The sequence below is a fragment of the Elephas maximus genome, chromosome 5, assembly GCF_024166365.1.
Source record: "Elephas maximus indicus isolate mEleMax1 chromosome 5, mEleMax1 primary haplotype, whole genome shotgun sequence".
Classification (NCBI taxonomy): Eukaryota; Metazoa; Chordata; class Mammalia; order Proboscidea; family Elephantidae; genus Elephas; species Elephas maximus.
In genome coordinates this window covers 49091348-49105813 of record NC_064823.1, presented here as the reverse complement: position 1 = coordinate 49105813, position 14466 = coordinate 49091348, and the positions used below count along the sequence as shown (strand labels likewise).

General features: G+C 37.6%; 2 protein-coding genes across 2 annotated transcripts in view; both read right to left on the bottom strand.

The window, feature by feature from the left end:
• Nucleotides 1-14466, bottom strand: part of LOC126076912 (3-hydroxybutyrate dehydrogenase type 2-like) — a 155284-nt gene that overhangs the window by 67317 nt on the left and 73501 nt on the right. The window lies entirely within an intron of this gene.
• The window catches only part of LOC126076908 (sodium/hydrogen exchanger 9B2-like), a 66577-nt gene continuing 62616 nt past the window's right edge, over nt 10506-14466 (bottom strand). Inside the window, exons 8-9 of the mRNA XM_049885613.1 lie at nt 13091-13199; nt 10506-10631 (exon numbers count right to left, since the gene is read on the bottom strand). Of these exons, the coding sequence (XP_049741570.1) occupies nt 10597-10631; nt 13091-13199 (144 nt within the window). The 3' untranslated portion in view covers nt 10506-10596. The remainder of the gene's footprint in view (nt 10632-13090; nt 13200-14466) is intronic.

Here is a 14466-nt window from a genome sequence, read left to right as displayed (position 1 = left end):
AAGGCACATGCTGAGGATGGCATTCACCCTGCCAGCTCTGAAATGTCTGTGCTGAACTACCAGTGAGAGAGAAATAAAAATCTCATTTAGTCCCTGTATTTGGGGGCTCTTTGTTATTGAAGCTTACCCTGTACCCTAACTAATTCAACATTTCATGGATTCTTGGCAAGAACTGTATACACTGCAAAATATATTTTCAGTTCTCTCTGTACCTGTAAGTGTATGTGTATGTTTTGGGATTTGTGTATTGGCTGGTGTTTTGGATCGAATTGTGTCCCCTAAAAATATGTGTTGTAAATTCTAACACCTAGAGTAGTTATAATCCCATTTGTGAATGGGTATTCTTTGTTATGTTAATGAGGCAATATTAGTGTAGAGTGTGTCTTAGTTCAATCTCTTTTGAGATATAAAAGAGCAGATGAAGTAAGCAAGCAAGTGCAGTTTGGGAAAGATAGATGTCACGCCACATGAGATCTCCAAGGAGCCAAAAAAGAGAAGTTAAAAAGTGACACAAGGGGGGCTAAGATGGCAGACTAGGTAGAAGCTACCTCGGATCCCTCTTGCAACAAAGACTCAGAAAAACAAGTGAGTTGATCACATACATGACAATCTACGAACACTGACTATCAAACACAGATCTAAAGAGTTGACCTGAGTGACAGAGACTCAGCCAGCACAAGCAGGCTGCACACTGATGCGGCTAATGAGAGAACGAGCAACCACAGAGAAGCAGTGACTGTTTTTGGAGACTTCAGCCAGCGTCCCAGTCAGAAAACTTTGGCGCCGGGCTTTGGACTGGGTGCAGGGGAGGTGAGCATGGCATCCTGAGACGGCGCAAACACGGGACGCAGCCCGAGCCTCCAGAAGTGGCCTCAGGGGAAGCCCAGCCAGTGCATGCAGGCAGCACAGCAACGCGGCTGACAGGAGGAGAAGTCACCGGGAGGCAGTGACTGGTTTTGGAGCCTGGAGTGCAGCGTCCCAGCCGGGGAACCTTGGTGCTGGGCTTTGGACTGGGAGCGGAGGAACTGACCACGGCTTCTGAGACAGCACAAGCACAGGACACGGGCCTAACCCTCAGGGGCAATCTTGACCCAGCCAATGCACACAGACTACACACCCTTCAGATCAAACAGTCATCACCAAGCAAGATAAGTAACTTTGTCTATATTCCTGGGTGCTACTCTCTCCTATCTATCTCATCCATCCCCTCCCCTTCCCAGTCGGCTTCATTAGCATTGGAATTTCCTGGGCCAGGGAGTGAAGTGCTCTGAGGTTTTTTTGGTTTCTTTTTTCCTAACCCATTCTCCTGGCCTGAGAGAAGCAGCTACAAAAAACCCAGGGACCAAAAATCCTTCCCTGACTTCCTGAAATTGGACTAAAAATACAGAACCAGCTCCAGCCAAGCATATGAGATCCACAGTCTTAAGCTTTCATCCCTACAGGGAACAAGGTGGCTATTATAATGCAAAGGCAATGCTGATAGTGATCTGACTGTAATTGTTTTAGCTGATTACTGGAAAGACAAGTTTCCCAGGTCTGATACCTCTACCTATTAAACAGAGCCCTCACTGACCCACAACAGGGAACAGAGGGCTGAAGCTCCAGCCAAACCACCTAGCCTCCTTCCATAGGGGTCTGAGGATAGTGAAACCTACCAATCTGTAGAGGTACATGCATTGGGTGCCTAAGGTAGAGGTGCAGAGCCCACTCACCAAAGTGCTTTAGGAATAGAGACACACCTACCTCACTGGCACTTGGGGGAAGCCTGTCAGGATCCTGCCCCCTCTGAAGTGTGACCCCCTGCTGCTACCAGAATCTGGTGCACACGACTATCACCACTACTCCTCTAACTGAATAGGTGACAGTCTACACCACACACTTGGTAACCCAAAATCAGATTCTACTCAAGAATACTGAATGGACTCTTAGGCTTATATATCTGGTAACAGCCCAAACCAGCTGGTAATAGGACATAAGTGATTCAAAGGCTACAACAATCAAGACAGCTCAATCTAGAAGCCCATCTACGTATATTGAAAGAAAAAAAAAAAACAAGATAAGACTCAGTGAGCAAATATAAAATAAATCATTACAATATCTTATAGATGGCTCAGAGACAGCAGTCGATATCAAACCACATAAAGAAGCAGACCATGATTGCTTCTACAACTGCCCAAATTAAAGAATCAAAATCTTTCCCAAATGAAGATACAATCCTGGAATTGCCAGAGCAGAATATAAAAAACTAATTTACAGAATGCTTCAAGACATCAGGGATGACCTCATAAATGAAATAAAGCAATTTTTACAGAAAAAGCCAAGGAACACACTGATAAAAAAGTTGAAGAAATCAAAAAGATTATTCAAGAACATAGTGGAAAAATTAATAAACTGCAAGAATCCATAGAGAGACAGCATTCAGAAATCCAAAAGATTAACAACAAAATTACAGAATTAGACAACTCAATAGGAAGTCAGAGAAGCAGAATTGAGCAATTGGAATGCAGAGTGGGGGACCTGGAGGATAAGGGAATTGACACCAATACGGCTGAAAAAAAATCAGATAAAAGAAATAAAAAAAAATGAAGAAACTCTAAGAATCATGTGGGACTCTATCAAGAAGAATAACTTGTGTGTGATTGGAGTCCCAGAACAGGGAGGGATAACAGAAAATACAGAGAGAACAGTTGAAGATCTGTTGGCAGAAAAACTTCCCTGACATCATGAAAGACGAAAGGATATCTATCCAAGATGCTTATCAAACCCCATATAAGATTGATCCAAAAAGAAAATCACCAAGATATATTATCATCAAACTTGCCAAAATCAAAGATAAAGAGAAAATTTTAAAAGTGGCCAGGGATAAAAGAAAGGTCTCCTACAAAGGGGAATCAATAAGAATAAGTTCAGACCACTCAGCAGAAACTATGCAGTCAAGAAGGCAATGGGATGACACATATAGAGCACTGAAGGAGAAAAACTGCCAGCCAAGGATCATTTACCCAGGAAAACTCTCTCTCAAATATGAAGGTGAAATTAAAACATTTACAGATAAACACAAGTTTAGAGAATTTGCAAAAACCAAACCAAAGCTATAAGAAATATTAAAGGAAATTGTTTGGTCAGAAAACCAAAAATATCAGATACCAATACAACACAAGGTCACAGAACAGAACATCCTGATATCAACTCAAATACGGAAATCACAAAAACAAATTATGATTAATTTTAAAAAGAAAAAAATGCTGAAGACAGGGAATCATTGAAGTCATTATGTAAAAGATCACAATAATAAAAAAGAGGGACTAAATACAGGAGGCATAGAACTGCCATATGGAAAGGAAAACAAGGTGATATAGGACAATACAAGTTAGGTTTTTATTTAGAAAAATAGGGGTAAATACCAAGGTAACCACAAAGAGGTCTAACAATTCCATAACTCAAAATAAAAACCAAGAAAAACATAACAACTCAGTAAACATAAATTCAATGACTTTGAAAATGAGGAACATACAATTTACAAAGAAAAACATCTCAGCACAGAAAAGTAAGTGGAAAAATGAAATTGTCAACAACACACACAAAAAGGCATCAAAATGACAGCACTAAACACATACTTATCTATACGCTGAATGTAAATGGACTAAATGCACCAATGAAGAGACAGAGAGTCTCAGGCTGGATAAAGAAACACGATCCATCTATATACTGCCTACAAGAGACACATCTTAGGCTTAGAGACACAAACAAACTAAAACTCAAAGGATGGAAAAAATATATCAAGCAAACAATAAGCAAAAAAGACCAGGAGTAGCAATACTAATTTCTGACAAAACAGACTTTAAAGTTAAATCCACCACAAAGGATAAAGAAGGACACTATATAATGATTAAAGGGACAATTGACCAGGAAGATATAACCATATTAAATATTTTTGCACCCAATGACAGGGCTGCAAGATACATAAAACAAACTTTAACAGAACTGAAAAGTGAGATAGACACCTCCACAATTATAGTAGGAGACTTCAACACACCACTTTCGGAGAAGGATAGGACTTCCCGTAAGAAGCTCAATAGAGACACGGGAGACCTAATTGCTACAATCAACCAACTTGACCTCATAGACTTATACAGAACACTCCACCCAACAGCTGCAAAGTATACTTTTTTTCCTAGTGCACATGGAACATTCTCTAGAATAGATCACATATTAGGTCATGTAAAACAAACCTTTGCAGAATCCAAAATATCGAAATATTACAAAGCATCCTTTTAGACCACAAGGCCATAAAAGTGGAAATCAATAACAGAAAAATCAGGGAAAAGAAATCACATACTTGGAAGCTGAACAATACCCTGCTCAAAAAAGACTGGGTTATAGAAGACATTAAGGAGGGAATAAAGAAATTCATAGAATGCAACGAGAATGAAAACACTTCCTATCAAAACCTCTGGGACACCGCAAAAGCAGTGCTCAGAGGTCAATTTATATCGATAAATGTACACATACATAAAGAAGAAAGAGCCAAAATCAGCGAACTGTCCCTACAACTTGAACAAATAGAAAGCGAGCAACAAAAGAATCCATCAGGCACCAGAAGAAAACAGATAATAAAAATTAGAGCTGAACTAAATGAATTAGAGAACAGAAAAACAATTGAAAGAATTAACAAAGCCAAAAGCTGGTTCTTTGAAAAAATTAACAAAATTGATAAACCATTGGCTAGACTGACTAAAGAAATACAGGAAAGGAAACAAATAACCCAAATAAGAAACGAGATGGGCCATCTCACAACAGACCCAACTGAAATTAAAAGAATCATATCAGATTATTACAAAAAATTGTACTCTAACAAATTTGCAAACCTAGAAGAAATGGATGAATTCCTAGAAAAACACTACCTACCTAAACTAACACAATCAGAAGTAGAACAACTAAATAGACACATAATAAAAAAAGAGATTGAAACGGTAATCAAAAAACTCCCAACAAAAAAAAGCCCTGGCCCCGATGGCTTCACTGCAGAGTTCTACCAAACCTTCAGAGAAGAGTTAACACCAGTATTACTAAAGGTATTTCAAAGCATAGAAAATGATGGAATACTACCTACCTCATTCTATGAAGCCACGTTATCCCTGATACCAAAACCAGGTAAAGACATCATAAAAAAAGAAAATTAGAGACCTATATCCCTCATGAACATAGACGCAAAAAACCTCAACAAAATTCTAGCCAATAGAATTTGACAACATATCAAAAAAATGATCCACCGTGACCAAGTGAGATTTATACCAGGTATGCAAGGTTGGTTTAATATTAGAAAAACCATTAATGTAATCCACCATATAAATAAAACAGAAGACAAAAACCACATGATCTTATCAATTGATGCAGAAAAGGCATTTGACAAAGTCCAGCACCCATTCATGATAAAAAGTCTCAGCAAAATAGGAACTGAAGGAAAATTACTCAATATAATAAAGGGCATCTATACAATTTTTTTTTTTTTATACAAAGCCAACAGCCAACATCATTCTAAATGGAGAGAGCCTGAAAGCATTTCCCTTGAGAACGGGAACCAGACAAGGATGCCCTTTATCACCCCTCTTATTCAACATTGTGCTAGAGGTCCTAGCCAGATCAATTAGGCTACACAAAGAAATAAAGGGCATTCGGATTGGCAAGGAAGAAGTGAAATTATCTCCATTAGCAGATGACATGATCTTATACACATAAAACCCTAAGGAATCCTCCAGAAAACTACTGAAACTAATAGAAGAGTTTGGCAGAGTCTCAGGTTATGAGATAAACATACAAAAATCACTTGGATTCCTCTACATCAACAAAAAGATCGTTAAAGAGGAAATCACCAAATCAATACCATTCACAGTAGCCCCCAAGAAGATAAAATACTTAGGAATAAATCTTACCAAAGATGTAAAAGACCTATACAAAGAAAACTACAACGTACTAGTGCAAGAAACTAAAAGGGACCTACATAAGTGGAAAAACATACCTTGCTCATGGATAGGAAGACTTAACATAGTAAAAATGTCTATTCTACCAAAAGCCATCTATACATACAATGCACTTCCGATCCAAATTCCAAGGACATTTTTTAAAGTGATAGAGAAACAAATCACCAACTTCATATGGGAGGGAAAGAAGCCCCGGATAAGTAAAGCATTACTGAAAAAGAAGAAGAAAGTGGGAGGCCTCACTCTACCTGATTTTAGAACATACTATACAGCCACAGTAGTCAAAACAGCCTGGTACTGGTACAACAACAGGCACATAGATCAATGGAACAGAATTGAGAACCCAGATATAAATCCAACCACATATGAGCAGCTGATATTTGACAAAGGCCCAGTGTCAGTTAATTGGGGAAAAGATAGTCTTTTTAACAAATGGTGCTGGCATAACTGGATATCCATTTGCAAAAAAATGAAACAGGACCCATACCTCACACCATGTACAAAAACTAACGCCAGGTGGATCAAAGACCTAAACATAAAGACTAAAAAGATAAAGATTATGGAAGAAAAAATAGGGACAACGTTAGGAGCCCTAATACAAGGCATAAACAGAATACAAAAGATTACTAAAAATGACGAAGAGAAACCAGATAACTGGGAGCTCCTAAAAATCAAACACCTATGCTCATCTAAAGACTTCACCAAAAGAGTAAAAAGACCACCTACAAATTGGGAAAAAATTTTCAGCTATGACATCTCCGACCAGCGCCTGATCTCTAAAATCTACATGATTCTGTTAAAACTCAACCACAAAAAGACAAACATCCCAATCAAGAAGTGGGCAAAGGATATGAACACACACTTCACTAAAGAAGATATTCAGGCAGCTAACAGATACATGAGAAAATGCTCTCGATCATTACCCATTAAAGAAATGCAAATTAAAACTACAATGAGATTCCATCTCACACCAACGAGGCTGGCATTAATCCAAAAAACACAAAATAATAAATGTTGGAGAGGCTGTGGAGAGATTGGAACTCTTATACACTGCTGGTGGGAATGTAAAATGGTACAATAACTTTGGAAATCTATCTGGCGTTATCTTAAACAGTTAGAAATAGAACTACCATACAACCCAGAAATCCCACTCCTCGGAATATACCCTAGAGAAATAAGAGCCTTTACACGAACAGATATATGCACACACATGTTTACTGCAGCACTGTTTACAATAGCAAAAAGTTGGAAGTAACCAAGGTGTCCATCAATGGATGAATGGTTAAATAAATTATGGTATATTCACACAATGGAATACTACGCATCGATAAAGAACAGTGACGAATCTGTGAAACATTTCATAACATGGAGGAACCTGGAAGGCATTATGCTGAGTGAAATTAGTAAAATGCAAAAGGACAAATATTGTATAAGATCACTATTATAAGATCTTGAGAAATAGTATAAGCTGAGAAGAACACATTCTTTTGTGGTTATGAGAGCGGGGAGGGAGTGAGGGTGGGAGAGGGTTATTTACTGATTAGTTAGTAGATAAGAACTACTTTAGGTGAAGGGAAGGACAATACTCAATACAGGGAAGGTCAGCTCAACTGGACTGGACCAAAAGCAAAGAAGTTTCCGGGATAAACTGAATGCTTAGAAGGTCAGTGGAGCAATGGCGGGGGTTTGCGGACTATGGCTTAAGGGGACTTCTAAGTCAATTGGCAAAATAAATTCTATTATGAAAACATTCTGCATCCGCCTTTGAAGTGCGGAGTCTGGGGTCTTAAATGCTAACAAGCGGCCATGTAAGATGCATCAATTGGTCTCAACCCACCTGGATCAAAGGAAAATGAAGAACACCAAGGTCACATGATAACTAAGAGCCCAAGGGACAGAAAGGGCCACATGAACTCGAGACTTACATCATCCTGAGACCAGAAGAACTAGTTGGTGCCCGGCCACAATCGATGACTGCCCTGTCAGGGAGCAAAACAGAGAACCCCTGAGGGAGCAGGAGAACAGTGGGATGTAGACCCCAAATTCTCATAAAAAGACAAGACTTAATGGTCTGACTGAGACTAGAAGAATCGCGGTGGTCATGGTCCCCAAACCTTCTGTTGGCCCAGGACTGGAACCATTCACGAAGACAACTCATCAGACATGGAAGGGACTGGACAATGGGTTGGAGAGAGATGCTGATTAAGAGTGAGCTACTTGTATCAGGTGGACACTTGAGACTGTGTAGGCATCTCCTGTCTGGAGGGGGGATGGGAGGGTAGAGGGTTAAAAACTGGGAAAACGGTCACGAAAGGAGAGACTGGAAGGAGGAAGTGGGCTGACTCATTAGGGGGAGAGTAAATGGGAGTATGTAGTAAGGTGTCTATAAGCTTACATGTGACAGACTGACTTGATTTGTAAACTTTCACTTAAAGCACAATAAAAATCGTTAAAAAAAAAAAAAAATGTGACACAAGGACATTCCTCAGAGCCAACAGAAAGAGAAGGCCTTCCTCTAGAGCCAGCACCCTGAATTCAGATTTCTGGCCTACCTAAACAGTGAGAAAACAAATTTTTGTTTTTTAAAGTGAACCACTTGTGATATTTCTATTATAGTAGCACTAGGTAACTAAGACAGCTGGAGTGTTATGCAAAATATATTTCTTACAGCAGGCTACAGACAAAAAAAGTTTGAAAAACACTGATATAGAAAAAAAAGTCTTGTTTTTTGATCAGTGGCAAAAGGAGAAAAAAAAATTTCAGCACAGTACAGAACAAACATTACCTATTCCTGGATATTTTTCCATATTTTACAATTTGCCTTCATGGTAACAAAGTGCCATTTTTCAAATTTTAATATTTTATAGCAAATTGTTCATACCAAAGCTACTGGAATCATTGTATTAGTATTTGTCAGCTAAAGTTACCAGAAGTCATATGAAAGCTAGAAACACTCTGAAGGAAAAACTATTCTCTTTATTGTACATTAATTTCACAGTGCTCCTAACTATTATGCAGTGGACATCTTTGGAAATCTGATGGAAAAAGGAGAAATTATTCTGGAATAATGCCCATGCCCATAAAACAAAAAAACCATAGCCACACAAAATCTGTTATATAATTACTGAGCAAACACATTCTCCAAAACAAACAAGCAAAAAAACCCCATTGCTGATGGGCCGATACCAACTTATAGCCACCCTATAGGACAGGGTAGAACTGCCCCACAGGGTTTCCAGGAAGTAGCTGCTGAATAAGAACTGCCGACATCTGGGTTAGCAAGCGAGCTCTTACCCACTGTGCAAATTACCAACCCACTGCTGTTGAGTCGATTCCGACTCATAGCGACCCTATAGGATAGAGTAGAACTGCCCCATAGAGTTTCCAGGGAGCGCCTGGCGGATCCGAACTGCTTACCTCTTGGTTAGCAGCCGTAGCACTTAACTACTACGCCACCAGGATTTCCCTGCGCAAATTAAGAACAACTAATTTTTGATTCCATAAAAGTAGAAATTTGTATACTTAAATAACTGCAGAAAAATGTGGGATGGAATAGATAAATCTTGTTTGCTACAATTAGTCTCAAAATACACAACACACTGCAAACAGGAATATATTACATTTGCCGCAAATCATAGTCTATTCAGTTTTAATTTAGTTAGCAATTATGGGTATTGTTAGAAATGCATAATCAATAATTTCAAGCACCTATCTGTAAGTGGAAACCCTGGTGGCATAGTGGTTAAGAGCTACAGCTGCAAACCAAAAGGTTGGCAGCTGAATCCACCAAGCACTCCTTGGAAACTCTATGGGGCTGTTCTACCCTGTCGTATAGGGTCGCTATGAGTCAGACTCAACGGTAATGGGTTTGGTTTTTTTGGGGGGGTTCATCTGTAAGTGCTTTTGTAATCACTTGCTCATGAGAGTACACAAATGTCAAGTTGAATGAATGTAACACTTGGCAGGAGGTTAAACTTGTTTGAATAATTTAAAATCAACTAATAATCTAGAAAATGAATAAACCATTTTCTGAATTGTTTTCAATAAATCTTCTTTTCTCCATTACATACAAAATCTAGCCAAGCATCCTTGATCATTAATTATATTGGCACTGAAGTATTTTCAACCACTAAGGTAGGCCATGCTATTTCTATTTCACTCTCTTCTTGGGATATTGGAATGAAAAGGGGTGACAACTATCCCTCTGGGTTATTTAGGGAGCTGTGACTGGTAAAAATTCAAATCCTTCTTTCCTGCTACTACTGCTTTCTAGTAGTGCAGGGATTTATTAGATTTTTAGTTGTACCCTGGTGATCTAAAAAAATTTTAAATAACTCATCATATTTTAAGGAATCAGATAAAACATCTGAAGAGTAGATTAGTATAAACTATTCTCATAAATCAAACTTCAATCACTTATTTTCACCAAACTTGAATAAGCGCTTTCATTTAACATTTCAAGGTATTGTATAGAAATAGAAGTTAAAATGCTAATACATCCTATCCATTATTACCTGGACTGTGGCCTTAGGAAGCCATGCAAAAGAAATAAATATCTTTTCCTTCATGTTAAAACCAGCAAAACACACCATCAGAAACGTAGTCAAAATTCGTATCAATACTGCAAGGCCAGGGTGGCAACACAAAGTCCTGTAAGAAAAACTCAATTTTTATAAATAATGAAACACTGCGGGAGAGACTACATTTCATGGTTACTGACTCAAAATACTACCAACAGAAATAATTAAAGAACATTAAAAAATTAAAAATATAAAAATGGTCAGGCATAATTTAAATATAAAAATGTTTAGGCATAATTTATCTAAAAATCAATATTAAGGACCAGTCAGATCACTTGCTTAAAATAAGATATTTTCCCTAGATTAAAATTAGAAATTAAACATATTTGAATTTCTACAAAGGAGATATGTTATATCTCTTATACTTTATAGCTTTCTTCCATGTGTTTATTTAACAAGAATTTATTAAGTGATAATTATGCATGACAGGCTTTGAACTGGTCACTGGGTACAAAAAGATGTATAATGTACAGAATCTGCCTTTAAGAGCATCAAAGTCAGAGGAAGACAAAAATATAAACGATAAATTCACATACTATGTGGTAAGTGCAGTATAAATAAACCAATAAAACGGTGCAGAAGAGGGAAAAATTAACACCTTCATCAATGAGGTTTAGAATTCTTTATACAGTAAAAGACCAGAGGTGATAGTCAAAATATTTATCAGCCGATCAGAATGGAGTTGGCTGTGCAATGACCAATGAGAATGGGCCTGGCAGTAAACAACTGTTTCACCATATTGGTGTATACTAACAGCATGTAGCCCTGGATGACATACAGCTACTTAATTTAGTTGTTTAGAACCCTTTATTGATAATTTCATCTTGATTTATAAAATAAGTGATTTGGCTAGGGCAGCTGTAGGCTCCTGGACCTGAAAAAGACACAGCTAATGTGACTACTGAGTAATAGGGTGTTTTTTTTTTAAAGTAACATTCGTTGAGAATTTACTCTGTGTCAGTTACTGTGCTAAGCTTTAAATGCACAATTTTACTTAACCCACACAACCTGTGGTGTAGGTGCTACTGTTAATCTCATTTTATAGTCAGAAAAAAAAAAAAAAACACCAAAGTTCAGAGAGGATAAATTACTTTTCCAAGTTCAGAGGGCTGGTAAAACTCCAGACAGACTTTGCTGGATGATCTGTTGTGATCTGCAATAGGGTTTCTTTATGGAAAGACTTTGTGGCTCTTTGTTGAAGTGTATTTCTTTCATGTTGGTAGGTATTCAAAAGTGTATGTTGCCTGAAGTACAAGATACAAAAGAGATGGCACCATTCGCAGAAGGGAACACTGAAGGAGCAGCAGGGTTGGGGATAGGATGACGAGTGAGTTTTAGATATACTGAGTTTAATTTAGAGATGAATATTTTGGAATTACATAGTTTATAATTAAAGCCACTGGAAGTCCTGAGAAGAGATACAGAGGGAGAATAGGAGGTGCTCTGGAAAGATCTTTAATGAAGAGCAATATCTAAACCATATATAGCGTTAAAAGAAAAAAACCCAAAAAAGGAGACTACAAAGGCCAGTGGGAAACATGAAGTTTCAGAATTCACATAAAAGTGTGTTTTAAAGAGGTCAATAACATCAAATGCTGCTGAGACGTCAAGTAAAATAAAGACTGGGAAGTATTCATTGAATTCAGCAATATAACCTTGGTGAGAGCAAGGTCGGCCATGTGGTGGGGCAGAAGCTGCATTGAAGTGTGCTGAAAAAGCGAATGAGAGCTGAAGTGGAAAAGTGGAATGTAGTTACCTCTTTTAAAAAGTATATACAAAGAAGAGAGAGGTAGTGTGGTAGTTGGGGGAAGGTGGTGAAATGAGGGAAGGATAAATTGGCAGACAGAAAACGGAAAAAGGATATATATTTGTTAAGAGAGAAATGATTAGAGACTGTTTAAATTCTGAAGAGGAAGAAACTAAGGGTATTTGAAGATGTATGAGCGAAAGTGAAGGATTCTTGTCTGAGATTCAGAAGGACGTGGCGGAGGATGGGTCCCTAGCATGGATGGAAGAATATTGTGATAGGACTAAAGAATGTGATCATGAGTATATGTTCAAGTTAATATTCAAGTGTTTTGCTATGAATCAAGACAGTAGTAATATGATGACTTGTAATATACGGATGAATAAAGAAATGGATGGGTCAACAAACATTTCTATTCAATGGGCACATATTATAGAACTGACCAGTTGTTTTAAACTTCTGGCCCTTAGTCAGAACAAGTTTAGATGAAAAATAACATCATTGGAAGAAAAATTTTAAAGCCTGTAATATCTTGATAGTGGTCGGTAGCGTCATCTTTACAAGGAACAACAATATGAAAGGTGTGACATTCACTGCCTTGGATTTACCAGCATTCTTTTCTAACCAACTAGTCTAATAGGCTTAGATCATGACTATACCTGTAATAAACTTTTTATATAATTGTGATAATGGAAACCCCTGAACACATGCCTGCTAAAGAGATTTTAACTGAATGTAGAAAGAGAAGATTTTAGTTCAAACGTGTACTTTGAAATTCTTACCAACAGTTTCTGGTCTGAGAGATGCAATAGATACCTCTGCTCCAAACAGTCCAAAAAGAAGGGGCTGAAACATGTCCCAGGCAACTGCAATTATTTTTTCAACTTCTGCCTAAAAGAAAAACAAATAACACACGCATATGCACACACACAATAAGTAACAAAGTTTTACCAATTGGAAATTTGAGTCAGTTTGACCTAAGGTAGGCTTTATTTTTATTTGCATTTTTTATAAATAGGAGGTTAGCTATATAATAGAACAAAAAAATTGCCTGAGACACTTCTTACACAGTTAAGATATTATATAATGTGATTTTGCATAGTAAGTGTGGGTTTGCAAATGAACGTTAATTATAAAGATTCTTATAATCTTAGGAAGACTACTTCTAAATATATTATCATCAGATCATTTACCATGTGAGCTTAAAAAATAATCAAACTGATCATGTGTTCATTTTTATTTTATTCAAAATTTTTATTTTGTACTAATCCTCTGAATTGTACAAGTAAGATGCCAGCTGTTATTCTGAAATCATAAAGAAACAGGAAGAGCCCAGGTATGGGGGTCAGAAGGTCAGGTTCTAGTTCTGGGTCATCACTGAGTCCAGAACCCTAGACTTGCATGTGGTCACCATGGGACCACACTGCACACACCATGTCCTGAGACAGCTCCTCTACTACTGAGCGCCTCCAACTGTCCAGAAGCCATTACCTATACTGAGGTAAATCCTGCTCACAGAAAAAACACAGGACCATTGATTTCCACCTAACAGTCCATCAGTTTGTGAATGCCACTATTATATTTACCATAAGACTCCTATTTCCTTACCATAAGACTCCTATTTCCTTGACTAAACACTGTAAATTTTTATTACTTTTAGTTGAGTAAGTTAGTAGATCTTTTACCATCCTTTGTGTAAGTCTCAGTTTGTCACTGTATCTAAATACCCAACTAACTTCCTATCTATCTAGCTATATCAATATGTAACACATTCATCAAAGTCAAGTATAACAGAGTAGCCAGTAGAAAGTCCCTTTTTGTCCCCCAGGCACTTAGACACCTCTCACCCCCACCCCACCAATAAGCAACTCTGGTTATTAGAAGATTTTTTGCACATAAAAGCATAACATATATTTGTTTGCTCACTTGTGTACAAAATAGTAGCATATATGTACAGTATTCACTGAGTTAATTTTTTAAAAAATCTCTAGTCTTTCCTTCTGGCTACTTAAAGGGCTTCCTCATTAATTTTTTTTTTTTTAATAATTTTTATTTTGCTTTAAGTGAAAGTTTACAAATCAAGTCAATCGCTCACACAAAAACCCATATACACCTTGCTACACACTCCCAATTACTCTCCCCCTAATGAGACAGACTG